Source organism: Epithele typhae, assembly GCF_022376455.1.
Source record: "Epithele typhae strain CBS 203.58 chromosome Unknown BXZ73scaffold_66, whole genome shotgun sequence".
Taxonomy (NCBI): domain Eukaryota; kingdom Fungi; phylum Basidiomycota; class Agaricomycetes; order Polyporales; family Epitheliaceae; genus Epithele; species Epithele typhae.
In genome coordinates this window covers 143,833-171,065 of record NW_025954257.1, presented here as the reverse complement: position 1 = coordinate 171,065, position 27,233 = coordinate 143,833, and the positions used below count along the sequence as shown (strand labels likewise).

At 60.4% G+C, this 27,233-nt stretch overlaps 7 protein-coding genes across 7 annotated transcripts; 4 read left to right on the top strand and 3 right to left on the bottom strand.

Annotated features, from left to right (window-relative positions):
• Nucleotides 1–1,158: 1,158 nt before the first annotated feature.
• BXZ73DRAFT_80803 (uncharacterized protein) lies at nucleotides 1,159–6,798 on the top strand (the record flags this gene model as incomplete). Its single annotated transcript, XM_048023347.1, has 13 exons — nucleotides 1,159–1,282; nucleotides 1,339–1,523; nucleotides 1,557–1,687; nucleotides 1,750–1,932; nucleotides 2,002–2,088; nucleotides 2,492–2,535; nucleotides 2,838–3,035; nucleotides 3,089–3,139; nucleotides 3,194–4,591; nucleotides 4,698–5,142; nucleotides 5,317–5,503; nucleotides 5,558–6,593; nucleotides 6,752–6,798. The coding sequence occupies 13 exons, from the start codon at nucleotides 1,159–1,161 to the stop codon at nucleotides 6,796–6,798; spliced, it is 4,116 nt and encodes a 1,371-aa protein (XP_047873677.1).
• Nucleotides 6,799–9,351: 2,553 nt separating this feature from the next.
• On the top strand, nucleotides 9,352–11,051 carry BXZ73DRAFT_80802 (uncharacterized protein; the record flags this gene model as incomplete). Its single annotated transcript, XM_048023346.1, has 3 exons — nucleotides 9,352–10,053; nucleotides 10,109–10,700; nucleotides 10,723–11,051. The coding sequence occupies 3 exons, from the start codon at nucleotides 9,352–9,354 to the stop codon at nucleotides 11,049–11,051; spliced, it is 1,623 nt and encodes a 540-aa protein (XP_047873676.1).
• An 806-nt stretch (nucleotides 11,052–11,857) lies between these two features.
• On the bottom strand, nucleotides 11,858–13,690 carry BXZ73DRAFT_105506 (acetyl-CoA synthetase-like protein; the record flags this gene model as incomplete). The annotated part of the gene is made up of 4 exons (XM_048016284.1): nucleotides 11,858–11,918; nucleotides 12,002–12,875; nucleotides 12,933–13,414; nucleotides 13,464–13,690. 4 exons carry the CDS (start codon nucleotides 13,688–13,690, stop codon nucleotides 11,858–11,860), a joined length of 1,644 nt encoding a protein of 547 aa, XP_047873675.1.
• Nucleotides 13,691–14,179: 489 nt separating this feature from the next.
• On the bottom strand, nucleotides 14,180–16,557 carry BXZ73DRAFT_105505 (Mfs1.1; the record flags this gene model as incomplete). Its single annotated transcript, XM_048016283.1, has 12 exons — nucleotides 14,180–14,668; nucleotides 14,724–14,939; nucleotides 14,996–15,134; nucleotides 15,188–15,194; nucleotides 15,247–15,334; nucleotides 15,393–15,561; nucleotides 15,611–15,722; nucleotides 15,778–15,785; nucleotides 15,840–15,911; nucleotides 15,965–16,070; nucleotides 16,132–16,366; nucleotides 16,417–16,557. 12 exons carry the CDS (start codon nucleotides 16,555–16,557, stop codon nucleotides 14,180–14,182), a joined length of 1,782 nt encoding a protein of 593 aa, XP_047873674.1.
• A 2,063-nt stretch (nucleotides 16,558–18,620) lies between these two features.
• Nucleotides 18,621–20,946, bottom strand: BXZ73DRAFT_105504 (MFS general substrate transporter; the record flags this gene model as incomplete). Its single annotated transcript, XM_048016282.1, has 14 exons — nucleotides 18,621–18,655; nucleotides 18,713–19,126; nucleotides 19,186–19,287; nucleotides 19,341–19,429; nucleotides 19,489–19,513; nucleotides 19,621–19,852; nucleotides 19,907–20,027; nucleotides 20,088–20,154; nucleotides 20,222–20,292; nucleotides 20,354–20,406; nucleotides 20,468–20,510; nucleotides 20,567–20,595; nucleotides 20,652–20,720; nucleotides 20,779–20,946. 14 exons carry the CDS (start codon nucleotides 20,944–20,946, stop codon nucleotides 18,621–18,623), a joined length of 1,518 nt encoding a protein of 505 aa, XP_047873673.1.
• Nucleotides 20,947–21,540: 594 nt separating this feature from the next.
• BXZ73DRAFT_105503 (UbiA prenyltransferase) lies at nucleotides 21,541–22,816 on the top strand (the record flags this gene model as incomplete). Its single annotated transcript, XM_048016281.1, has 7 exons — nucleotides 21,541–21,646; nucleotides 21,707–21,783; nucleotides 21,843–21,858; nucleotides 21,911–22,028; nucleotides 22,098–22,283; nucleotides 22,347–22,626; nucleotides 22,733–22,816. 7 exons carry the CDS (start codon nucleotides 21,541–21,543, stop codon nucleotides 22,814–22,816), a joined length of 867 nt encoding a protein of 288 aa, XP_047873672.1.
• Nucleotides 22,817–24,108: 1,292 nt separating this feature from the next.
• BXZ73DRAFT_53308 (cytochrome P450) lies at nucleotides 24,109–26,552 on the top strand (the record flags this gene model as incomplete). Its single annotated transcript, XM_048020976.1, has 14 exons — nucleotides 24,109–24,235; nucleotides 24,321–24,418; nucleotides 24,498–24,586; nucleotides 24,663–24,706; nucleotides 24,762–24,859; nucleotides 24,922–25,091; nucleotides 25,147–25,370; nucleotides 25,441–25,507; nucleotides 25,573–25,782; nucleotides 25,843–25,872; nucleotides 25,937–26,170; nucleotides 26,229–26,261; nucleotides 26,316–26,344; nucleotides 26,401–26,552. The coding sequence occupies 14 exons, from the start codon at nucleotides 24,109–24,111 to the stop codon at nucleotides 26,550–26,552; spliced, it is 1,605 nt and encodes a 534-aa protein (XP_047873671.1).
• Between the last annotated feature and the right edge of the window lie 681 nt (nucleotides 26,553–27,233).

Sequence of the window (27,233 nt, the reverse complement as noted above, 5' to 3'; positions counted from 1 at the left end):
CTGTGCGCGATCGCGGTCGAAAGCGGTATAGTCGAATATCGAGAGGCGTGGCGCCAGCCGTGTTTGTTGCCGCACAAGAGCGTCGTGGCTTAGCTCCAAACAAGTACGCCCCTCTTGCCGGCCGGTCTTCATCCCCGGGCTTGGAAGATAACGCCGGTGGCAGGGTGGTCGATATGGCGCACCGGCTTCTTGCCGCGGCGTGTGCGCCCGCCCGCAATACCACAGGGATAGATGAGGACGACTTTTGGGTCGTAACAAGGGGTGTTTCTGCGAAAGGGCAGGCTTTCTGCAGTGGAGACAGCGGTCGCACGTAGCAGAAGTGACAGAGACTTACCCGCCGGGGATAGAGGCTATGAATCCATGACATGGGAGCGGAGAAAATGCCATGATATGATGAGCTCGAGGTTGAGCACAGGGGAGACAAGCTCGAGACTGACCGTACGGGGTCTGATGGCGATAGGGCTATTGCGCCGTTTGGACGAGTGGGAGGAATAGCGCGATTGCGATTGCGCTTACACAAGACTTGCCCCTGTCGGTGGCGTCACGGGATGTGTGTTGTTCCGCAAACAAGACCTTTGCGTTGACACACAAGTCCATTCCCAGCCCAGCCATGATTCCAGTCCGGGGGTGCTCCCAGGGATAAGGGAGAGGGGGGGAGAAAGGCACGCAGCAGGAAACGCTGGCGGCTGTAATCTTGGCAATCCACTCTCCACCTGTTCCTGCCCCGGTGCTTGAACGCTAGGGAGATCTATGCCCTCGATTTCGAGAATGGACTCGTGCCCAGGCCAAGGAACTTCGTCATTCTCGAGCCCATACACGATAATTACCGGCATGCAGACGGACTTCTCTGTCGAAGCTATCAATAACCAGACGGCGAGAGAACCTCGTTCATGAGTGTCTCCGTTGTGCGCTCGCTTTGAAGGCCCTGGGACCGCACCCGCAAGAAGCCCGGCATCCAAGGTTTTGACGAGAGCATTCGTCGATATAAACAGCCCTTCTCTCCCGGCCCTTCTCCGTCCACAGAAGCCGGACCACACCCGTATAGCAGATGTCAGCAGACGACGCGAGCAGCATCGCTATCGCGCTCCGAGCTATAAAGAGGGCCAAGTCAGATGGTGTCGTCTGAGCTGCAGCACACTCACCTGCTTAACTCCCGGGATGAGGCACGCGTCCACGAATTGCAAGGGCATCGATATCTCGCACTGGCAGGGCACCGTCGACTTTGACGCCCTCAGGGCCAACGGAGTCTCGTTCGTGTACATCAAAGCTACCGAAGGCACTAGTCAGCTTATCGCCCTCATCCGCGTCCCGAGCAGCCAGAACTCACCGCGCATACAGCCTCCATTGACCCAAAGTTCAACTCGCATTACACGGGCGCGACGCGCGCAGGCCTCGTCCGCGGCGCATATCACTTCGCCCGCCCGGACAAGTCGTCGGGCGCGATGCAGGCGAGGCACTTCCTCGCGCATGGTGGAGGTTGGACGAGCGATGGGATGACCTTCCTGGTGCGCTCGACGTCGAATGTACGTGGACCGGTTGCCTTGAAATGATGCGAGAGTCAACGTCCTTGCTCCTGTTGGACATTCGAAGATGCTCCCAAAGGAGACAGGAACTACGGGTTGAATGCGTCGGCGATGGTCTCGTGGATCAAGGACTTTTCAGACACCTACCAGTCTGCCGTGGGCGTGTAAGCATCCCTCCCGTATGACACAGGGCTTGAACCCCAGTTGACGAAGCTTGTCCGCATAGCTATCCAGGTGAACACCGAGAACTCTGCGCTGGAATTGGGCGACTGACCTTCGACCCAGTGATCTACACCACCACCGACTGGTGGAAGACCTGCACCGGAAACAACGCATCCTTCGCGTCTACCAACCCGCTCTGGATCGCTCGCTACTCTTCAAGCATTGGCATGGTTCCTGCGGGCTGGTCGTGAGTATCTGTAGCCTCCTGCATCGGGAAGCGCACATAGATTGATCGGCGAGCATGCGCCTATGGTAGAGATGTGACGATCTGGCAGTACGCAGATTCGGGGGAGAACGTGGGGTGCCAGGACGAATACAACGGGTCTGAGCGGGGGCTGAAGAAGTGCGTACCTCTGTTGACCAGGCGCGGGCTCGGCTGACAGCATGCCCAACATCGTCCAAATAGCCTTGCATTGGGCCGTTATCCGACGTTGTGAGGGAGGGCGACGAAACAGTGGGGTGCTTTCATATTCCGGGGAGGGAGGTCGGAGACGACACAGTCGTTCAGTTGATGGGCTAGTGGCGCTCCAATACATATGTATTGGGTTTAGCATGTAGTGGATCTCGTGGATATGATGAAGTACAAGGAAGACAAGGATTTGCCCGCTCACAGTGCAGGCGCGTTTGAGCCCTGCGATCACGTGACAGAATCGGCTGCCGGACTCGGCGAGTCGAGATCTGGGGAGTCGAGCTGGATGCGCTACGTCGATTGATTCTGACCATGACGGTGCCTGCACGCATGCCAGATGTCGGTGCTTCAGTTTTGCTGGCAACGCTTCCTGTGCTGATGGTATGTAGCTCTGTCCCTGCACAAGCGCGAAAGTCGAAAAATTCCGGATGAAGTCGCCATCAAGTCTTGAACATCTCTCTGGACTCTCGCCGTCATGTACGTGTCTGTCGCACCAGAAATGTTTTGCGTTGTTTCAAGCTCACTCTCTTCCAGGACGAGACGGAGGAGGGCAAGGCGAAGCAAGCGTTTTCCCGCGCACTGACGTACCGCGGCTTCGCTGCCGCAGCACGGATTTTTTGTGCGCCGCCCCCCTCTCAACTTTCCACCCTTCCCCAACTCATCGTGCGTGACGCATCGCACAGAACCTCCCCCGCCCCCCGTAACCGCTATGGCTACGTCCCTTTTCTGGCCGGGGAAATACTACTGCTACCCAATTGGCAACACCTCCGCAGTCGACTTGACAAGAGACATCTCACCCGAGGGCGACGCTTCAATCCTGCTTCTACCGTGTGGCGATCCTCGCAATATCCTGTTCAGCATATGCTCTCAGGACTCAGCCTGTAAGTCTACCCTCTTTCTCTTCCTTGGAACACCAGCCCTTAAACCCCTGCAGTTCCCCGCAAGCTCCATTTCACTTGCGTCGATTACGACGCGTGCATCCTAGGTACGTCTCGATTTTATACACAAATTGAGCACGATTTTTATGTACGTCTTCCAGCGAGGAACGTTCTCCTCTTCGCCATGCTCGTAGACGAAACTCCTCATCATATCGTTTGGAACACGTTCTTTCATGTCTACCTCGACAAGAAATCACACGCCGCGCTGGTTACAACATGCAAAAAGATTCTCGCCCACTCAGGAGGCATGCAAGACTGGGCCACCTCTCCGTATGCTTCCTGCATCCAAATTGCTTCGGAACACACTCTCGCACAACTTCGTCGCCAGTGGTCCTCATTTGCTACACTTCACGACGAGAAAGGGTCGCAAGCGTACCGGACCCTTGAGTTCGCGGTTAGTGACCGTCGCAAAGAAGTTTTAAAGGACTTCGGACAGTCGTTACACTGGTCCTCCACCCGATCTATTGGTGCGCTTCTCATGAAAAACATCCACGCTGTCGAACTCTACAGCAAGGTCTTCAAACTGTACTGGCAGACTGGTACTACGCTCACTAGAACTTCGGATGTCAACGCGGCCACCATTCTCAATCCTACTTTCTGTTTCTCGCGCGCAGGCCGAGGATTCGATCTTCACTACGGCACCAATCCCATTACCCCATTTCATCTCGCCCCTCTCTTTGGCGATGCAAGAAACAACCTCGCCGTGAAGGATCTCATCGACGCCGCGTCCTCCCAGTTCAGCCAGTGGTGCCAAGCGTACAGAGTCGCCGTCAGCGGTCCGTCGAAGGCTCGTCCGGTTGTCCGGATGTGGGTGGGAGATGCGCTCTCGGTTGCGCAGGAGCTGCTCTTTGCTGGCCACCACACGACATCGAGTCAGGCGCCTACCCGATTCGATGTCATCGACACGTCGAATCTTTCCGATCACGTTGGTCTGACGAACATGCTGCTATCCGCCGCCGCCCTCCGTACCCACTCTCCTTCCTGTGTTGTGTACACCGAGAGTCTCCTCACCTATCAACAAGACTCGACGACGGAGTTCAAGGAGCAGATATTCGCGGATCTCACGACAGTCGCTCTGCTGCTCGATATAGCACCTATCGAGGCTATCTCCGGCTTCACCACCAGGAGCAACACCCATGAACTCATGATGCACGCTACCTTCGTCGACTCAGACTCCAAACAGTTCCATCAGAATGTGACCTGGAAGCGTCCCCGGCCGAGAGATATATCCATGGAGCGTATCCTCCCGCCTGCTACCACCACTTTTACGCCCTTCGACCTCGTTTCACTGCTCCTAAACATATACTCTCGATTATATGCTGGCGAAAACCCGTTGCATCTGTTGTCCCAAAACTTGACCAGAGCGAAAGAGCAGATGCGCCGAGACTCGTATATCGTTCCTTCTCGACAGTCCTTCGTGATCCTCCTATGCGCCGTCCAACGCCGACTCCGTCCATCTCAAGAACACTGGGACGAAGTGATGAAGTCGCTCACACAAGGTTTATGGGATCGTGCCACACGATCTCTCCATTGGACTCCTCTTTTCACTGTGAAATACGGACTTTGCTTTACCGGTACCGACTTTTCACCCACCCATTGCTCGAGAAAGCTCCCGTCGCAACGAGAGGGCGTCTGTCACACTGGACGACTCTTCCCCCATCGTCCGCATTTACCTAAAGGTTCCACGTGCGCCCCTCGAGGCTCTCCACGGACCCGGCGTCCCGCTTACCCCCTACCTTCATTGCTCGATCCGCATTGGGATGTACGAGTGCATCTTTCAGGCCGTGGCTGCCGTTTTCGGCGACATGCAGTCTCAAGGAACAACATCTAATCCAGCTTTGAACGTCAACGAGGACTACCACGGGCTGAAGGGCAGCTCGCCCTTCATCGTCTCGTTTACTGCATCAACGCATCTCATCACGACCGCTGCACAACCAGAAGACGTCTTCGTCCGGCTTTCCGTACGCGCCACACCTGTCTCGACGATGGTTTTCGCTAGGCGACTTGGCCTAGAGCTGAAGCTTTTCGAGGCCAGCTTCGAAGATGCTCAGTCAGTCCATGTCGTCCCAGAAGTCTGTTTTCCATCAGTCGATGCTCTTCCCAACGACGACTCGAACGCGACAACTCAGGCTCTTCCATCGGCGAGTATTGGACGGGTCGAAGGTGTTCAAGCTCAGATCGATGCTCAGTCTACCTCAGCCGCAATCTCCACGCTTACAACCAGGATAACCGTCGAAAATCCCCGATCCAAGACGGCCTTCACAGGTGGTGCGGTTCCAGAGGTTGCGCAACACTCTGCCTGCCTGCTGCAGCTGAGCATCGGAAACCAGACCCAAGCCGTTGCATACCCGCTTCCTGTCCTCGGCGCGATGCACAAACTTCGCCTCGCTCGAAAGTCCGGCTACGTTGAGGTAAGGAGTCTACACTGTGTGGTTGCGATAACTGCTAATTGGAATTCATCGCAGATCGTTGTCCCTGTATCTGTGCCGTGCTCGACTCTTGAGGTGATGAGATTCAACCCGTCTCCGATTGTGAAATCAGACACAAACTCTTTCCACCCATGGAACATCCACCGAGTCACCCTTGAAAAGCTTCCTCTCTTAAAACTTCCATCTAAAGGCCCGCCCCTCGACTGGTTCAACAACCATGTATGCAGCGCCTTCTCCCTCCGCGAACGCGCAAACCGAGACGCCAAAAACCACGCCGACGTCCTCATGTGTGTCAAAGACACGATCCACGCCCTCATGGCGCGCTCTGTCGGCCTCTTCGGCGCTCCCTCCCGCGTCTTCTCCCTCCGCGACGAGCCCACGGGCGACTCCGACACCATCCTCTTCATCCACGGCATCCGGTTAGACCTCTCCTCACACACGCTCGTCGCCGACGCCTCCGTCCTTCCACTCACGCCCACCGTCCTCGACAAGCTCGGGCCCGTGTTTCCCAAGCTCATCCAGGGCATCGAGCAAACACGCGTGTACGGCGCCGAGATGCGCGCGTGGAAACAGCTTCTCCCCGCGCTCGCCGAACGCTGCCGCACCTGGACGCACCGCCCCGCCTGCGAATACCGCGCCGCGGGCCGCATCCCGCTCACCGTCGAGCTCAGTGAGGGCGACCCGCTCTGCGCGTGCGGGCGCGGGCACGACGCCGAGCCGATGCGTGCGGTGCCGGCATGGCGGCCGTTCGCGCCGTACGTGACGCGGATCGCGCTCTCGCCGCTCTTCGCGGTCTCGTACTTGGAGCCCGTCATCGACTTGGCGCCCGTGCGCGACCAGATAGCGGCTGCGTCTAAGTCCACCGCCCCGCCTCCCGCTCCCCTCTGGACGGTCCTCCCCGGCCTCAACCACTCAGACTGGAGAACGATGCGGGAACTGCGAGAAACGCGAGACGGGGAGCGCGCCGTTGCGGAAGTGCTCGCGGTGCAAGAACGTGGCGTACTGCTCCGAGACGTGTCAGAAGCAACACTGGAAGACTCACAAATCGTCATGCAAGGCGTCGTCTTGATGGGTTAGTATACAGTCCCTTGGAACGAGTAGCTCTCGCTGACTGTCCCCACAATGCAGGCGTGCGTTGAACGTTAGGACGTCTATCGGATCTAGACGTTACGTCTGATCGGGACCCTCCGCGGACTCGTGTTTCTGATTGTGGCTTGCAACGGTAAACAGTCCCGATACTGCTGGAAGAGTCTGCACTGGCACTCAGCCTGACCTGAGTGACCAACGCCACGAATGAGAACTGCATAGTATTGTTTCCTATCAAGTTCGTGCTCGGAATACATACCTTTTGCGGAAACGCTCGCTTTGTGGCGGTGCGCTTTTTCACGCAACCCTGGCGACCAGTACTGGACCCCAAGGTTCGAACTCGACACACCAGCAAAAGCGATGTCCACGCATGTCACCGGTCTCGGGCGCTTGACGACTTGCAATTGGACGACGACCACTTCGCCATCCTTCAGCATGGCATTCCCGCAGATCTTGGATCTTGTCGGGTGGAAAAGGCCACCATCACGTCTCCTCGGCGAGCCCATCCCTGCATACGCTTCTCGGACCCAACTTGGTCGCTCGATGGCTTGCAGGGACGACGGAGGTCCTTCCCGCAGACTGACGCGCATGCGTCGAACACGGTTTGCTTACCGCAGCACCAACGAGGCCACCACCCCGGTCACTGAAGCCCCCACGCTGGCATTCTCTCCTTCTCCCCCGTCGTCTGCCCTCTGCTCCCACACATGGGGACGTCTCTCTTCTGGCCGGGAGTGTACTATTCCTATCTAATCGGCAACACCTCTGCAGTCGACTTGACAAGAGATATTCCCTCCGAGGGCGACCCTTCTCTCTTGCTCCTTGGGTCCGGAGATGCTCGCAATATTCTCTTCACCCTCTACTCCCAGCAATCGAACTGTGCGTCGCCATCCAATACCTCCTCTTCATGTCCCATCCTGATCAATGCACCGTGCAGTTCCTCGGAGACTCGATTTCACCTGCGTTGACTACGATCCATGCGTTTTAGGTATGTGTCATGACTATGATGGCATATCTCAACACGTCTCTGAGGTCTGAGCAGCGAGAAATGCACTCCTTTTCACCATGGTCGCGGATAACGTCCCTCAGCAAATCGTCTGGAACACCACCTTCCACGTATATCTTGACCGCCGTCGAACACTGCGCTTGTTCAACAATGTCAAAATTCCTCCTCCACGCCGACACCATGCAAGACTGGATAGCCTCCCCATATTCTCGATACCTCCGGATCGCATCCGACCACACTCTGGCTCAACTTCGTCGCCAGTTGACCTTGTTCTCTGCACTCAACAACGAGCAAGGCTCAAGTCACACGAGACCTAGAACCTTTGTCTCAAATCGTCGCGCACAAGTCCTTCGTGAACACGGATCAGCGCTTCACTTTTCCGGTGCGCGATCCACCGGACCCCTTTTCCCAGCATCCGGTGGCATACGAGCGCCTCAGCTCTTCGGGGACGTCTTCAGGCTCTACTGGAAGACCGGCACGACCTTCTCGCAGCCTTCGGATGTCGCCGCAGCTACGATCCTCAACCCCACCTTTTGCTTCTCCCGCGCGGGCCGAGGTTTCGACCTGCACTACGGCACGATTCCCATCATCCCCTTTCATCTCGCTCCCCTCTTTAGCAACACCGAGGGCGACCTCGCTGCCAGGGACCTCGTCGAGCTTCTATATCCGAGTTCAGCGACTGGTGTCGTGCGTACAGATCTGCAGTCAACAGTCCACCAAACGCCCGTCCCGTCGTGCGTATGCTGGTGGGGGACGCCCTCACTGCTGCCCAGGCGTTGCTCACCTTCGGCCAAGATGTCGACCTCACGGACACCGTCGACCAGTGGACGTCACGGTTGTTGCGACTCAGCACGTTGGAGTATCGGACCATCATGCGCCAACAAGATTCGATGTCGTCGACACTTCGAATCTCCCCGATCACGTAGGGATGCTGAATGTGCTCGTGTCCGCCGCTCCTCTCCTATCGCCCCATCCTTCTTGTTCGGTGCTGTACACGGAGAGTCTGCTCAGCTTTGAAGAGGACCCCACGACTGAGTTTCAAAAGCAGCTGTCGCGGATCTATCACTATCGCGCTGTTTCTCGATGTCGCGCCCCTTGAATCGATGTCGGGATTCACCACGAGGAGCAACACCCACGAACTCATCAGCAATTTGGTCGTCGGTGCCATGGGTACCATGTCCAGCAAGAAGAATGTACTGGCGCCCAAACAGTATTTCCAGACTGTCACCTGGAGACGTCCGCGATTCAGGGACAGCACTGCAGAGCCTAAGCAAAGTTCCGCCCAACCCCCCATCACCACGTTCACCTCCTCGACCTCACTTCCATCCTGTTCAAGATATATTCGGGCTATTCGCTGACGAGAACCCGGCTCTCCTGCTACAGGTTCAGGATCAACAGACTCAGCTGTTGGGCTGATCAACAAAAGCTCTCATGTCATTCCTTCTCGTCAATCATTCGTGGCCCTTCTTCGCGCCGTCCACCGTCGACTCAGGCTGTCCGAGGAACAATGGGAGGAAGTGGTGATGTCGTTGATGAACAATCTTCTAAAAGCTGCCAGTGAACACGTGCCGTTTGATAGCCTCAGTCACCGCGAGCTGATAACATTGCTCTACCGGTACCGCCTGTTAAACCACCCGTCGCTGGTTAAAACACTCGCAAACCAACACGAGGACGCCTTTCTCGCTGGTCGACGCTTCCTCCGATTATCCGCGTCTATCTCAAGGTTCCGCGCGCCGTCCTCATGGTCCTTAAACGAGACAACGTGCCCCGGACCCCTCCTTTACACTGCGCGATCTCGGACCCGAAGTACGAGCATCTCTTCCAAACCGTCAACGCCGTCTTCGGAGATATCGACGTTCAAGGGACGGCGTCTCAGCCTGCTGTAACGGTCTACGAGGACTACACCGGCCTCAATGGCACCTCGCCCCTGATCTTATCGTTCGTTGTACCTACCTGGGTCATCACAGACCTCGCAGATCCTACCGTCGCCAAAGTAGGACTCTCTATCCGTTCGACGCCTGCGACCAGAATGGCCTTCGTACCTATCCTGGGCCCGGAGCTCTCTATATTCGAAACCACCTTCGAAGACGAGCAGTCTATCCAAGTTGTGCCGGAGTCGCGTCTCGCCTATGACACCCTCAAGGACTACGCATCCGGTACCGCCGAGATCGCCGCCGAGATCGGGCCTCTTCAAGGAATGCAAGCTCAGGCCAACGATCAGTCTGCGCTTGCGACGATATCAACACTGACTGCAAGGATCGCCGTCGAGCACCCTCGGGCGAAGAAGGCGTTCGCTGCCGGCGCAACTCCGGAGCTTTCGCAGCTTTCTATCAGCATACTCCAGCTGAGCCTCGGGGGTCAATCGCAACGTGTCCCTTGTCCCTTGCCTGTGCTCGGTGCTCAATACAAGCTTCGCTTAGCTCGCAAGTCTGGCTACATTGAGGTGAGCACTTTGCATCGATTTACCTCAACCTTGAGGAATGACTACCACGCCGTAGGTTGTTATTCCAGTCTCCATACCCTACTCGACAAATGAAGCCATGAAGCTCAATCCCTTCGGAATCTGCTACTCGGGTGGACTGTCACCTCACCCCTGGAACATCCATCGCGTGAACCTCGCCAAACTCCCCCTCCTCCAGCTCTCTCCACTCGACCCTGCCCCCAAATGGGTGAACAGCCACGCTGGCAGCTCCTTATCCGTCCGCGAGCACGCGCACCGGAAGAACGACGACCACACCGATGTTCTCGCGTGCGTCAAGGACACCATCCACACCATCTTCGCGCGCACCGCCGGCCGAGCAGGGACCCGCGTTTTCGCGCTCCGAGACGACGACGCCTCCGGGGACGCCGCGGACCCGATTCTATGCTTCTTCGTCCACGGCCTCCGCTTCGACCTCGGCGCGCAACGATCGTCGCCGACGCCTCCGCCCTCGTGCTCTCCCCCGCGCTCTCCCCGCAGCTCGCGGAGGCCCTCTCTGACCTCCGAGGGCGAGTCGACTTCCGCGCGTGCAGCGCAGAGATGCGCGCGTGGAAGCAGCTCCTCCCCGCGCTCGCGGAGCGCTGCCGCGCGGGCTGGACCCACCGTCCCGCGTGCGAGCACCGCCCGCACGAGGGCGCGGCGGCGGAGTGCTGCCGGGCCTCTGCGCGTGCGGGCGCGGGCGCGACGTCGGGGCGATGGAGGCGATGGAGGCGTGGGCGCCGTTCGCGCCGCACGCGACGCGGGTCGCGATCTCGCCGCTTTTTGCGGTGTCTTACCTGGAGCTGGTCGTCACCATGAAGTCCGAGGCCACGCGCGAGCAGTGTGCAAGGTGCAAGAAGGGCGGGGCGGGGGGCGCGGAGCTGCGGCAGTGCTCGCGGTGCAAGGCGGTTGCATACTGTTCTGAGGCGTGCCAGAAGGAGCATTGGAGGACGCACAAGACGTCTTGCAAGGCGCCTTCTTGAGGGTCCGTATGCATTTCCTTTGTGCCGAAACTATCGCTCACAAGTTCGTCTGTGTGTTCATAGTCCAGGAGATGTTGGGGACGCGCATGGTCACCATCGACCAGCACCACGCACTAGAGTCTAGGTTTCCTTTTCCCATGTCACTATTCTTGCCAAGTTTCGAATGAAATTCAATCTTGAGTAAGAATTTGCATCTGGCACACGCTTCGTGTATGGAGAGCGGCAGGTACCGCTGCTCCACCAGGCCCGGAACGGTGCCAGGGTTGCCTCAGCTAGGCACCCATCTCATCCAACTCCGCACCTACCGCCGCGACTCTTTACGCCATGCGCTCTGCTTTTGTCGCAGTGGCAGGTTGACCAGTCACCAGTAGACAGGCGCTCATCGATCCCAACCGTGTGCGGGCGGCAACGGCATTGCGCGCGAGGGCGGTGGAGCCTTAGAGGACTCACAGGTCGGAGGTTGGCCGGTGGCGCGGGATTGGGAACGGATCGTTGCCCGCAGTGCGCCGCGACCACGCTGCGGCACTCGCTTGCGCGCGTGCAGGTTCGTGGCGTTCAAACGCGTCGCGCGTCGTGAGGCAAGGGGAGGGATGAGTTTCGGGACACACGCCCGTCCCGGGGTCGCGGGAAGGCGTCGTCCTTCGAAGCGAGTCGCATGCACACTGATCCGTAGGTATTCCAGAAGCCGCTGGCGAATCGCATCCCTGCCCCTTTCTAATGTACAAGCTTGATGGTCGTCGTACACCTTCGCAGACACACGCCGTGCGGGTCTGCCGCCCGCTGCGTCTCCGTCGAAGCCCTGGGTCTCAGTTCTTCGGTGCCAGGGCATCGAGCTCCGCCTGGAAGAGCTCTTCCGTGACCGCGCGCCTGAACCACGCCGGCAAACGTCAGCGACGGGAGGCAGGGTAAGAGCAGAGAGTCGGAGACAGCCTCGCCCGGAGGACACGCACCGGATGTTGCCCTTCTCCTTCGTGCGGGGCAGCACGCCCTTCTCGACGACGAACACCTGCTTCGGCTCGAGCACGCGCTCGTGCTGGAACAGCGTCTTGTTGAACTCGCTCGTGCGCGCGAGGACCTCCTTCTTCAGCGCGCCCTTCTCCTCCTCCGTCAGCGGCGGCGCCTCGCGCGGGACCTCGACCGCCCAGAACGCGAGCGGGCGCGCGGTGCCGAGGACGACGACGTCGTGGATCACGTCCTTGCACGCCGAGCGCACGAAGTCCTCCACCGACTTCGTGTCGCAGAACCCGCGCTGGAGGCGGATCCAGTCCCCCGCGCGCCCGCGGTACACCCACCCGTCGAACCTGCGCTCGAAGAGGTCCCCGGTGTGGTAGAACCCGTCCGCGCCGCAGAAGTCGCCCGGGGGGCAGTCCTCCGCGTCCGCCGGGATCGCGCACTCGAAGAGCTCGACCCCCTTCGCGTCCACCGAGCTGGCCTCCGCCGTCTGCGGGAGGAACACGGGGCGCGTGCCGCGGATCGGCCGCATCGCGCGGTCCGCGGGCGCGGACCCCAGCCGCGACCACATCAGCGGCCCGGTCTCGGTCGTGCCGTAGGAGGTGTTGATGTTCAGCCCGTGCGCGTACGCCCAGTCCTCGTCGTCCTTGTTCAGCGCGACGCCGGTGTGCGTGATCTGGTGCAGGGTGAGCAGCGCCCCCTCGAGCTCCGGGTCCGCCATCGCGGGCCGGAGCAGCGCGGACAGGAAGGGCGCGTAGAGGACGAGGATGGTGATCTTGCACTCGCGCACGAGCCCGAGCAGCTCCGCGGGCGGGATCAGCATCGACGACGACTGCGCGACGCACCCGCCGAGGTTGATCGCGCCAATGAGACCTGTGCGGGGCACGGGGTGAGCGCGGTGCAAGGCGTGGGGCGGGCGCGCGGACTGACACTGGTAGGAGCCGATGTTCGCGAGGCTGCCGATGGTGTTGTAGCACACCTGGACGCCCGGGCGGGACGGGAGCTGCTCCTTGGAGAACTTGTGCTCGAGCACCGACCGGAGCATCCGGAACGTGTTTGGGATGATCTTGGGCAGCCCGGCGGTCGTGCCGGACGAGTGGAAGAGGATGGCGACGTCGTCGAGGCGCACCGCGCGGTCCGCGCCGAACGCCCACTCGTCCAGCGGGCGCGCGGCGGCGAGCGTGTCGAGCTCCGCGGGCGCGAGCGGAGAGAAGCGCGGGACGGTCGACGGGTGCTCGGCGAAGGGAGCGGCGAGGGAGGGGTCGACAACGAGGGCCTTGCCGCCGCCGCGCTCGAGAAGGAGGAGCACGGAGTCTGCGCTCGGGAAGTACCCACCAAAGAACTGGGGCACGAAGCCGAGCGCGGAGAGCGCGGTGGAGTTCACAAAGTCGGCGAGTCGGCGGCCGGTGAACCTGCGTAAGGTCAGACGGCCACACAGAGGGGGAGACTGGGGCGACGCACCAGCAACCGACGACATCACCGTGCGTGAGGCCGAGCGGGGCGAGGGCGACCTTCCAGTGCTCCTTGGCGGCGGCGAGCTGCGCGTTCAGCTCACGGTAGGTGACGGTGGGCCAGAAGTCGGTGCGATCGACGTAGGGGCGGAAGACGGCCGCGTCGGCGTGCTTGGCAAAAGCGGCGGCGAGGTAGGAAACGTAGTGGTTCGCGAGGGATGCGTCGTCGGAGGCCATGTTGACGATGGGGGCGCAGAGCAAAGGGAGGACGCGGGGCGAGCTGCACTTGAGATCGCGCAGGCTCGTGCATCCTCGAGGAGAGCGTTAACTGGGCGATCATGCACGCGGCGCTCGGCTGCGATGTTCACCCGCACGGGGTGCGCACTGCGCGTACTCCACGCCCTGCTGCCCGCGAGCACGCCCCCGACATCCGGGCAGCGGATTGAACCATCACTGCCCGACTCCGGCCCCAGCTCGTCAGAAAACAATGATAATGAAAACGGCCGTCCCTCGTCAGAACGCATGCATTTCTGGAAGTGATGGCTTCTGCAGATATCTATGTGTGATCTGCCGCCTCCGAGCGCACTCAGCCTATGTACGGGTACATATTCCAAATACCCTCTACGTGCTCGAAGGCGGCGGAGTTACGATAAAGCAAAGAAGTATATTTGATACAGTGCTCCGTGCGGGAGCCGCGGGAGCGGTAATTATACGTACAAAAAGTGTCTAATGAGCGACAGCAAACGACGACGTCTCCGGTGCCGGGGTATCGGGCACTGGCTGAAGCGATACATTCACCAGGCGCGACCGTCTAGACTCGTCCGAGCGAGCGTCGATACTCAGCCCGACTGCGGGCGCGGGCGCAGCCGCGCCGGCCTTCTCCGCGTCGTCGTCTTCGTCGAGCCTGTCCTTCTTCTCCTTCTCCTTGAGGCCCCACCGGTCGTCCATCTTCGAGTGCAGCGCGATCTGCTTCTGCAGCACGACCGAGAGCGTGCCCGCGGCGCAGAACGCGAGGAGCACCCGCCAGACGAGCTGCAGGCTCGACGCGAACGCGGCGCGGACCTCTTCCTGAAGCGGTGAAGGGAGCGAGGGGATGAGCGGGATAGAGCTGTACGTCAAATCGTGTCCGCCTGGGACCATCGCGATGAATTCTGGGGGAAGTTTGTGCGAGAGATCGTTCTGCAAGATTGTGGCCGAGATTGCAATCGCCCAGGACTGCGCGAGCAGGGTCAGTCAGCATGGGACAAGCGCGGGTGAGGAACGAGCTCACTGAAGTGATTGTGCGGACGAAGAGGAGGAAGGAGAGGGCGGAGGCATTCTGGGTGGGTTCCAGCGGCGCGAGGACCGTGAACGTCGTGGCGTACAGCAGCCCGGCACCGACACCCAGGATGAGCTGGAACGGAACTATTTCTCCCTGGGGAGTCTTCTCATTGATCATGGAGATCAACCCGACCGACAGGAACATCAAGCACCATCCGACCAAATTCTGCAGGGGACGAAGTTCAGAAGCTGATGCAAGACGATGAATAGAAGGGGGCGTACAATGAGGCGGTATTTGCCCGTCTTGCTGATGAGCATGCCTTGGGCGATCGCAGCGGGAGAGATCACAAGTCCCGATGGAAGGGAATAGAGACCGGACATAATTGGGGATGCGGCCTTGGCTGCTTGGAAGTAAGTGGGCCTACGAACGGGTTAGTGCAAGGTTCGATGCGTGCGGCGAGGTCCAAGCCTCACAGGTAGACTGGAGGAACAATCAGCAAGAATCCCGGAACGCGAGGTGACGGGAAACATACAGCCAAGAGCGTTGATCACAAGCCCATGGAAAAATGCGCCCAGGTACCCGCCCAAGCTGGTGCGATTGTTCAGAATTGACAGCGGAATCTGTACAAATTATAATGATCGCATGATGAGCGGACGGCATAGATGGCGCAGGACCCACGACCGGATGTTCAGCCACGTAGGCATCGTATGCAATTGCACAGGGGAAGCCGATCACGCCAATAATGAGCGGGAGGAGGACCGGAGCCGACACCCAGGGGAACTGCACCCCTGCCCAAGTCAGCGCGATGATGCACGACGTCGAGCTGGTGATGATGATTGCGTTGCCGCTGGGAAAGCGGTCAGGACGGGGCTCAGGGAAACGGTTCGTGGACGTACATCCAGTCCATCGACATGAACGCGGCACGCATGCTTTCGACCGGGGGCCTGCGCAGCTGCAGGAACACGGCGACCACGCCGAACGAGATCGCGCAGAGCGGCAAGTTGAGGTCTGAAGGGAGTTAAGGGGCATGGCAGGGGGGACATGTGCGCATACAGGCACGTACAGAATAACCTACGCGAAGTGAGTCAGTTTCATTATTATTCCGTGCGAGCAGGGCGTACTGACCATCTCCACGTGGTGCGCTCAGCAATCACGCCTCCAATAAAGGGACCGGAGACCGAGGCAAAGGCATATGTTCTGATGGCACGAGGATGAGTACGTCATAGGCTGGGGAGTAATGAGTGACTGACGCGTTGGTGAATGCTTGGAAGATACCGCGTTCCTTGAGCGGGATAAGGTCGGCGGTGACGATGGACACCAGGACCTGGATTCCCGCGGCGCCGACGCCCTGAATGGCTGATAAAATGGAGAGATGTTGGGATTGGAGGGGCGAGAGGGAGGTGCGGCGCGGACATACCTCGGCCACCGATGAGGACGTTCATGGACGGGGCAGAGCCAGTGATGGCGGAGCCGATGGCGAAGAGGAGGATGGAGACCAAGAGAACGCGCTGCCGTCCGAAGATGTCGGCGAGACGGCCGATGAGGGGGAGGACGGCAGTGGAAGCGAGGGTGTATGCTGAGGAGACCCAGGCGAAGGAGTCTGTTCCGTCGAGATCATGGATGATCGCAGGGAGCGCGGTGGATACCGAGGCCTAAGCGAGAGTCGGTAAATGCGGGGAAAGGGAGAGAGCGGGGCACGTACGAGGTCGAGCGCGGCGAGGAAGGTGGAGGTGCAGAGAGCGAGGAAGATGACCCAGACGCGCCAGCCCCGCTTGGGGGGAGGCGGGGGCGGGGGGTCAGACGGCGAGCGAGCCTGAGGCGGCTTGGAGTCGGCGTCGGACATGGGACGGACCGTCGGGGGGGAGAGGAGGAGGGGGCGGGGGGCGAGGAGCGCATAGTGTGATATGTAAGGCGAGCGGGCACATGCGGGAGAAGGCTTCGCGCGGGTGCGACTGCCGGATGCATGGCTTCAGACTCCGGAGATGGGAGACTGGGAGGTATCAGAGCTTGGTGGGCGTGGACGCTGTGCTCCGGGCGAGCCTCCATGCGGTCGACGACGACGCGCACGCGGCCGCCACAACGGTGCGACTCTGGTCGGCGCCGTCATCGGCAACCTACCGACCACCCGGTCCGCTAGCCAGATCGGGCAGATGTCCTCGCCGTCGCCGCTATCGCCGTCGGCCCCTCACCTCCAATGCCATCCATGGAGACCTCCCCCTTACAAGCTGCTTTCGTCGTCAACACCTGAAACCCTCCCCTTCACCAGTCCCCAGAGCTCAGACGATGTCCGGAAGAGTATGCGCCGAGGTCTCTGCTTTGGATTTCGTTGGTCCAGGTGCGTCGTCCCTCACCTCTTTCCCTCTTCAGACGACCCCAAGTAGTCTTTTTCAAAGCACCTGTTGTATGCGACCCGGTGTGCATCCATAAGAAAAATGCATTATCGTTCAATATCACGACACGAATGTGATGGCAGCCTCCCTGTACCAAGACCCCAAAGTGCACAGAGCACCCCACCCACATCAGTCGATCAGCATTCTCAATGCTCTCATGACCACCAAGCTCGATGCGGGCGTGCATCAATGGTGTTGAAGGCAGATCGAACCTGTTGTGAGTCATTACCAGCCCGGTGGCACGCAAGCCAGAGAACAGCACATGTGCGAGTGTGCTTTTTTCTGTGTTCCAAGGCGGATAGTCATTGACACTTGTTCTCCCAGGACGGCACTCCAGCATTAAGGGACTCGAGCTTGCTGCTGTTAGCCACTTGTCTGCATCTATGCGCCCAAGACGTTGCCCTGCCGGGTCGCTCAACTTGAATCGTACACACACGAGTTGGACGAGGGCGAACTGAAGCCCCTGAGAGGCACTCTGCGGATGACTCGTGGTGCTCCAAGTGAGGAAGTTTACGGGGGCACATGTGCGAGAATATCTAACGTGCGCCAGGGACTGCAACCGTAAACGCCTCCCAGATAATCACCAGACACCGCGGTCCGAGGTGTCCGTATAGCCATTCGGAATGCGACGGTATCTCGTTTGTCGTCGCCACGCGGCATCATCGTGTCCACCACTCACCCCATCTGTTGTGACAGACTCCCTTTGTCATTCTCCTTTCAAGCGGGGCGCAAGAGAACTGCGGGGTGTACGGGGTCCGCGATGCATGCAGCCGGTCTGCATCCTCAAACTCGTCAAGAGATAGATCCCGGCCGGGATCCCCCTCATCTCTGTCACCCAGCCAAGCCTGGCCAGGGAGCGCAGACTCTGAGGCAGTGAGATCCCACATCCACACCTGGGTCTTGGTTCGGTGATCTACCTGTCGGTCTAACCCGAGTGGGCGCGAGATGAGTTGACGCAGTGCTAGATCCTCAAACAAGACAAGCTCAGTGGCTTGTTTGTCTGATTGTGGGCCGTACGATCGAGAGCGCTAGTGAACATTATTAGGAAGGCCTCTACGACACAAGTCCAAACACCGAGCACAACGCACTGGCGGGCCAGGCGCTCGTCGGTGCGGACACCAAGCGGCAGGGCTGTTGTTCACTACGCCGTCGGTCCGAGTCACGACCCCGCGCGGGTGCGGTCCGCGCGTGATCCCGGTCGCAGTGCTTGCCTGAACTGTACGCACTATGAGTCTGTTCTACACACGTCCAGTCCAGACGGCGGTCACGAAAGGCAACCGTATCCCCGTCCCGCCCGCAACCGCGGTCCTCACGCACTTGGCCCGCGGAGGCAGCTTCGTGGCGTCCCCGTCACCGCACCGAAGCGTATCTGACCGCGGTTGCAGCACTGTGCCCGCGTCTCCCCGTCTCCACCAATCTGCGGTCGGCGGTCGCCAAATCGTCAGGGCAGGACACACAGCCATGGCGGGCTCGACCAAAAACCCATTCCGCGAAGCGTACGTACAGCAGACATCGCTTAGAAGGACCTCGTGAACTTGTCGTCCACCGTCACTCCGGTGCACCGCACCGAACCACACCGCACCCGCAACGGCCGATCACAGCACGTACCCGAACCGCGCGTCCTCGTCCCCAAGCACCACGAGGTCCCCCCCGTCCCCGTCCCTGTCCTCGCCCGCCTCGCCGCCTTCTCGCCGCGCTCGGCACGCACGCCCGCGCGCCTGCGGTTCTCGCGCGCGAGCCAGCCGAGGTTGCACGCCGCGCAGAGCGCGGTCGCGAGCTGGAACGCGAGCATCGCCGCCGTCGCGCTCTCGTACCGCGGCGCGGGCGAGAGCGTGCCGAAGAGCCAGACGACGAGCAGCGCGCCGAGGTTCGTCATCGTGACCGTGAACGCGATCGCGGTCGCGCGCCGTGCGAGCGGCGCCGCGTTGTTCGCGACCCACGTCCCGAGCGGCGGGCCGATGCCGAAGCCGCCGGGAACGACGAGGAAGAGGGAGCCGTAGCGGACGGTGTTGTCAAAGGACGCTGGCGGCCGGGGGGCGATCAGCTTCTGGCTGGGCGGGTGACAGGAGCCTGGGACGCACCGAGGAAGACGGCGAATCCGGCGGTGGCCATGAGCGCGAAGAAGATCATGGTCAGCCCGCGCTGTCGGAAGTGGTCGGAGAGGTACGAGGAGAGGACGGATACTGAATTGTGCTGCGTGAGCGAGCCTCGCGTGCATGCGGGCGAGTGTACGTACGCGCGGCCGCTGCAGCGAATGGCGGGACGGACATGAGCTGCGCCTTGGACCCAGACCATCCGAGACCGACGATGATGAGTGGCAAGAAGCTGTTGGATGTCAGCGTTACGATCTCATGTCGGATAATACGTTGAATGTGTGCACTCACTATCCTAGCGCTCCCACCGTGGCCCCTGGGGAACAGAAGGTCGGAAGAACAGAAGCAGCGAGCGTCAGCACGTCGTAAACCCGCGGAGCCCAATTGGGCTTCAAACGCAAACCACACGGACAGAACGCTCACCATTGAAAAACGCCGCGGCGGCGACTAGGAGGACGTGCGGGCGAGTAAACGTCCGTCGGATCTCGGCAAATGTGTACCTTTTGTCCTCTTCGTGCACCAGAATGATTCCGTCCTTGTGGAGGGTACGTACGACGTAGGCCTTCTCCGCCTCCGTCAGCAGCGGAACGCTGATTGGCGAGTTGGGAAGCAGGAAGTAGGACGCCAGCCCGAATAGAACCGTGAAGCAGCCCTCCTGGGAGCCGCTCAGCGCCGCTCGCGGGCCACAATGGGCAACAGGCGGACGCACCAGGATGAATAGCCACGCCCAGCCGGGGCGGCCGCCCACGCCGTCCATCTTGATGATGGCAGCTGCGAGCAGGCCTGAGAACGCGGATGCAAAGGAGGTCGCGGAGAACAGGATGGAAGCCCTATATCACATCGAGCATCAGAATCGAAGCAAGCGCAGCCGCTGCAGCATATTGGCTCACCTGAGCTGCAGCTTGGCCCTAGGGTAGAATGATGCGAGGTACAGACTGATCCCGGGCAGAAGGCCGCCTGAGAAGGGGTGGACGAGATATCTGTCAGGCTGTCCTGCGGGCCATCATGCACAATTTCTGCGCACCTTCAAAAGTGCCGATGAAGAATCTGCATGCGAGAAGACCTCCATATGTGGATACAACGCCTGGAGGGGTCCTAGTCAGAGGGTGCATCGGAAGGAGTTGAGCGGATATAGTGCGTGCCTTGGAGGGCGCACGTGAGTCCCCAGAGTACAGCAAGCGTGGGGAGCAGCCGTCTCGGTCCCGTTATCTACGAAGGTGAGTGTATGGTTCGAACCAGTGATGGCAAATGGAGCTGTGAGAGAAAGTACCTTCATCAAGAGGTTGGTGACGAAGTTGAAGAAGCTATAGGGACTGCCAGCACTCGTTATGGGCACGGATACTCATGGAGAGGGCGCTCGAGGACGGACATGAGGGTGACAGTCAAAGCTATGCTGTACTGGATGGACGATCAGCAATTGATGACGGAGGTGGAATAGCAATTAGAGGGAGTACCTGGGCGGGTGTGATCTTGAGATCGTGGGCGAGGCCAGCGATGTTGGCATTCCCAATATTGCCGCGATCCTGGCAGGGCGGACGGGAAGGGTGAGGGCCAGGAGAGGAGGAGCCGAGGGGCGCTTACAAGGGACGAGAGGAAGAACATTAGGGTGACGACCGGGAGAACAATTACATCGAGTTTGAGCCACACGCCGGTGGGGGGCACCAGATGATCGGGCCGGCCCTGGCTGGGCGAGGGCAGCTTTTCGTCCATTTCGCGGTTCGACGGGTTGTCCGGGACGGTGTCGGCCATGGGGACGGGCGACCTGGGCAGTGTGCGCGCGCGGGAAGGAGCAGGCGACCGCCAGCGGGGCGAGGTCGGATGTGGAGTTATACTTATTATGGGCGGCCGGGGACGCGCGGGAGTGCTTCTTGCGGTGGGGACGCGGTCGCGGACGGGGCGGGTTCGTCGCGCGTGGGCCACCGAGGGCAGGAGGAGAGCGCGCGGGGTCGCTCCGGGCCGGCGCCTGCGCCAATATTCGCACGGGTTCGGGCGGCCGCTCGTCCACGGCCAATCGGGCACATCTCGTCTAGATCTCCTCCTCCCGCCCATCGCACAACCTTGGGTGAATTTTCCAGGCCCCCCAGATCAGACCCGAAGCGAGGGCGTGGTCCCGCCTCCTTCACCCGCATATGTCCCCGCGACCACTCCAGCTCCCGGCCCCGCCATCCAGTGCGCATGCGCGGACAGCCAACCCTGATTGCATGCGGACATGGCACTGAGACTCTGCGGCCGCGCTCTCCGTTTGGCTTTCCCGCCCAGGTCCACGCCTTTCCCCCTTCGGCATATATAGCAATGGCTCTCCCTACGTCACCCCCTCGCCATCCCCTCCGCCTCCTCCCCGACATGGCTTCCACCTCCTCCTCCTCCAAGCAGACCGCCAGTGGCTACTTCCAGCTCACACGCCTCCACAAACCCTTCATGGGCAACACCCTTCTCTTCTGGCCGTGTGGTGATGCTTCTTTGTCCCCCTTCTGTCCCCACCCCCGCTCATTGGATCCGCTCTTTACAGCATGGGGGCTCACGCTCGCTGCACGCGCAACTAACATGCCATTAGACACATACGCGACATACCTCACCGCATTTTTCGTCGGGCTATGCTCGTACATTCCTCGAATTGCGTCCTCAACGACATCTGCGACGTCGAGTACGACAAACTCGTCGGTACGCCCCAACCTGCTTGTCCAGACGCCGTTCTGACCGGCTTTTACTCCAGAGCGCACAAGAACGCGCCCACTGCCGTCCGGGCGCGCATCAATTTCGGGAGCGATCGCACTCTACTTCGCACTACAGCTCCCTGCGGTGCTCATGATCGCGCTCACCAACAAGACAACGTTCGTCTCCTTTCGTCCTTCCTGTTTTAGAGTGTGGTGATGCTAACCAGCCTGTGCGCATCATCATAGAGCTCTTCTTACTTTGATCAGCATGTTCCCAATCCAGGGTCTCTACCCGCTCATGAAGCGCTGGACATACTGGCCGCAAGCCTGGCTTGGTCTGTCCTTCAACTGCGGTGTCCCCGTCGGGTGGGCCTCCGTCACCGGCCAGTACCCGCCCCCATCGGTGTGGCTGCTCGCGCTCGGCGGCACGTGGTGCGTCCGCACCGTTTCCGCGCCTCACTCGCTTGCTAACGTTCTGGGCCACGCCCTCACCAGCTGGACCATCTTTTATGATACCATCTACGCCTGCCAGGACCGCGAAGACGACAAGCGGGTGGGCATCAAGTCCACCGCGGTCCTCTTCGGGGACCGCGTCCGGGCGATCCTGACGCTCTTCGCCGGCGCGTTCGTGCTCTGCCTCGCCGTCGCCGGCGCCGCGCTCGGCCACGGCGCCGCGTACCTGCTGCTCTCGTGCGGCTGCACGCTCGCGCACCTCGGCTGGCAGCTCTGGGTGTGGGACGACAAGGACGTGCGGGACAGCATGCTCAAGTTCGAGGTGAGTCTCCGCGCCGTCTCTGATCACGCCCGCGGCCCTTCCCGGGATCGCTTGGCTGCGAGGCGCAGGCGCGGACGCTGACGGCTTCCCTTCTTTCCGCCCGCAGTCGAACGGCTTCCTCGCGGCGGTGATTTGGCTGGGCATGTTCGGCGACTATCTCTCCGGGGCGGCGCGGTCGTTCGCGCTCTGAGATCTGAGCTCGCGCGTGCGGATAATTATTCAACCCTACTTTACTTCACCCGGCACCGGGACACATACTTAGACTGGGTGTACGCTCTCTGTATGTATATAGCGCCGACCATGTGGACTTTCGCCGGTACAGATCACGAGCACGGGGCACGCCTGAGCCGCGCGCACGTCGATTCCTTATCCCCGAGCGCGTGTGGAAGCCGCGAACGTGCCGCGCCTGGGATGCACGCACAGTGCACACGGTCTGATCCTCAGAAATCATCCTCTCCCGCATCTGCAGGGCGGACGTGAGCATCAATGACGCGCCTCGGGTGTCGCAAAAGGGTGTCGGGCAGCTGCCCATCGGAGACGGCACGCCGTGCGTCGAACAGAGTGCAACCTGCGGGTTCGAGCTTGGAGCTTGAATGAGAGGATCCGCGCACGCGCGAGGTCTCGGACATCAGCACGGGGGCCCGCGCCGGGATCTGTAGAGCTGATTGCTCGCAGAGCTATGCCCGACGGGGGCGGCTCGCAATTAAAGACTTCCGTCGAGGCGCACGCGGGAAGCTTGATAGTCTCCCCTCGGCTGTCCTTCCATCAGAATGCGTCTGGGTGCGCAGTCACGATCATTTTGAATATCATCCTGAACACGCACACTCGGCGAAAACGATGGTGTGAGGTACCCACTGAGCATGCGTGGACTGCCCTGGCCGCGCAGATATTTCGGGCAGCATGCTGATGGTCGCAATTGTGCGGTAAACGTGTTGTATGGGCCGTCGAGGCTGAGTTCCGCATGCTGGACTCGTACAGCGAGCGCAGGCTAGGATAAGTCCACTGCTACCTACTGGTACAGGCGCGCGGGGCCGGGAACACCGGCCGGGAAACGCCGGACTGGGAGAGCTGAGGAGCGCCCATGACCGCGCCTGGCCTCCTCCTCCTCTGGCGTGAAGACCAGGATCCGTGCGCACGACCGCGGACGCTCCCGTCACCCGCACTCACGCTGTTTCAATATATCAGCCATCACTACACGCTCTCCCACCATCGCGCCTCGTCGCGCTCGCCAATCCACGCCAGTGCACCTTGCAACACAGCTCGCTTCCCTCCTTTTGTGCGCAGTGCCCCGTCTTCCCCACCCTGCGGCGCCTCACACGCGTAAAGGGTCGGCCTAGGGGATCTATTCTGGTGTAAACCCGCCTTCCGAGCCATTCGCGGAGCCGCCCCGTGCGTTTGCCCTCAAAGTGCCCGTTCCGCTCCAGTCTTCCTCGCTCCGAGCACCCTTGTGAACCCTCTCGGCCGCTTGGCTCACACCCCGCCATGTCTCCCGTTCTCTATCTGCTCGCGTTATGTCTCTTTCTCCCACTTTATCCCATTGTCAAAAAACTGTACAAGCAGCGATGCCTTGCAGCCCTCCCGGGTCCCAAGTCCACATCTGTGCTCTTTGGTACGTCCATTACGTCCTCTCTTCCCAGTGCACACCCCCCTGCAGCATCGCACCCAGCGCACCACACTCACTCCGTTTCTCGAAGGTGTCGCGCGCGAGATGTACGCGCCCTTCAGCATGCCGTTCCGCATGAGCCTCTACACCGGCTTCGGGCGCGTGGTCAAGATTCCCCTCTTGTTCGGAGTACGTCATCTTATCCCCTCCCTTTAGCTTCATGCACCGACGCTGACCGTTCGTTTGGGGGTGTGGTGCGCGGTGACAGGAGTATGTCCTCGCCGTCTCGGACCCGGTCGCCCTCGCAGCGCTCCTCAAACACGACACCACGTTTGAGCTGCCAGACTTTGTTCGCGAGTAAGCGCTCTAAACCCAATCTTACGGCAACGCACCGCGTGGTCCAAAGCCCACTCCGCTGACCTCTCCATCTTAGGATGACATGGGTTACCTGGGGGCCCAATCTTGTCGCAGTCAGCGGTCAGCAGGCTTCCGTGCCCAACGGCTTCTCCGTGCTCATCGTTGCCACATGCAGGAGATGAGCACCACAAGCAGCGCAAGATGCTCAACCCTGCTTTTTCTGTCGCGCGACTCCGTACTTTCGTCCCTGACATCAACGCAGTCAGTCAACTGGTGGGTTCTCTCTATCTCCTGAGCGCGGAACTCTGCGCTGCTGACCGTAGCACCACAACTAGCTCGTGGATACCCTCAAAACGTACACCACCAGCGGGACCGCAGAGGTCGACGTGTCTCAGCTGTACTCCGGGTTTGCGCTCGAGTGCACCGGACGCACCGGCCTCGGACAATCGTTCGGTCCGCTGACGGAAGATGGCACCCCGCACAGTCGTGCGCTCAAAGAGTTTGGGTTTGTCTGGAACACATCCTCGCGCACATAGACGGAGGGCTCACGATCGCGTCAGACCCACGATATCCAAACTGCGCATGTTCGTCCCCTACATCCCCTGGGCGCGACGAACGTTCCCGAGGTCGTGGCTTGCCTGGGCCGCCAAACACGCTCCGATCCGTGCTGTCCGCGACACGTACCGGATCTCCGAAACGGCGTTTGCATCCGCCGCCGAGATCTATAACGAAAAAGCGGGAGACGTCTCCGATGGGACTGGAAAGGACCTCATGAGCATCGTTGGTATGTATGAACGTCGAGCCTGCCTCGAGCTGTCCTGGATTGATCACTATCACCGAACACACTCACACAGTTCGTCAAAACAAGCTCGCTCCTCCCGCGGATGCCCTCTCCAAGGACTCCCTGATCGGCCAAATATCGTGAGACCTTGCTCTACCCACGCATGATACCACATCGACTTACGCTTCGCGGTTCCGCCCTCAAGCATGTTCTTCTTCGGCGCGACCGACACGACCTCGTCGACGCTCAGCCGCATCACGGAGCTGCTCGCGACGCACCCGGGTGTGCAGGCGCGGCTGCGCGAGGAGATCACGGAGGCAACAGAGGGCGCGGGGAAGGCGCTGGTCGATTTCGACTACGAAGCCTTCGGCTCGCTGCAGTACCTCGACGCCATCATCCGCGAGACGCTGCGCATGTGAGTCCCGTCCCGTGCGGTCTTTCGTGAGCTTTGCGCTCATCGGCCCGCGCGCCGCAGGTACCCGGTCTTGCAGGGGTCGAACCGTATGTGCGTCGCCTTCCGTTTCGCTCTGCTCTCGCCGCCAATACTGACTCTCCTTCCCCCCGCTCAGGTCCGACGTCGACGCCGTCCTCCCGCTCTCAGAGCCCATCGTCGGGACCGACGGCAAGGCGATCACCGAGCTGTTCGTCCCCGCGGGCACGCTCGTCATCGGGAACAACGTCGGGTACAACTACGACACCGCGATCTGGGGCGCGGACGCGCACGAGTGGCGGCCCGAGCGCTGGCTCGCGCCGCTCCCGGAGAGCGTGACGGACAACAAGGCTCACGGAATGTATTCGTACCAGTACGTGCCGTCTCGTGATTGGGGGTGCCGAAGCTGACGTTACGGTCTCGCGCACCAGCATGGGATTTGGGGGCGGCGTTCGAGCGTGCATGTAAGCGGTTTGTCGTCCTTTCCGAAACGTTGCGACTGACGGCTCTCGCCCTAGTGGATACTCGATGGCTCTGATCATGCTCAGTGAGTGGAATCGGTTCCGCGCACTCGCTAGTACCGTGGACTGACTGTGGGTACAGGAATCGCGGTCTCACACTTGATCATGGCCTTCAAGCTCGCTCCGTCCGAGAAGGAGATCGTCTGGCGCATGGCAGGCGTGCTCTCGCCCACCGTGAAGGGCTCGACGCTGAAGCGACCGACGATGCCCGTCCTCCTCACGCACATTCAATAGTTACACGTGAGCGCCTTCAGCCTATCGCTTCTTGTTTGCTTCATATTCTACTTTTCCGTGTATTTGAATACGCTTCGGAACGCTGGAGTGACACACGACAGTGAAGTTCCACCCCATGTCGTCACTGAGATAATTCCGTGACGTGCTTGTGGTCGATGTGCCACTTTACCTGGAGCTGCTGGTACTCCTCACAGGTCTCCGTCAACGATAATGTATCAAGCTGTGCATGAATCCGCACCTATGTGCTTTGCTCTCGTCAATATGCAACCGGACGCACACGAAGACTCCCGGACTGGCGGCAGTGACCGGGCGCGCCGGTCGAAAGACGGGAATGCGGGGTTTCGCGCCCGCTCTCGCCCTGAGCATTTCCAAGGTTCACGGGCTCCCGTAAGGATTGCTGCGATCCCTGCGAGAGTATACGGCACTCCCTGGCATCGCACGACCGCCATCTGCTCATTTGCTTGTATCAGATGAACCCTTTGTGCTCTCGGCGTATGGGGGAACACGTCGCCCTCTCACGAATTCTTCTTCGCGCTGATTCCTGCGCAACAGGACTTTATCCACTTCATCGCATTCTTGTCACAACCTTCCTTCGACGCGCAGACGCGCGCAGCGATGAAACTACTTTGGAGACTGATGCCTACACGTAGCGCGCGGGCCCCGCGCGCTTTTGAATGTCCG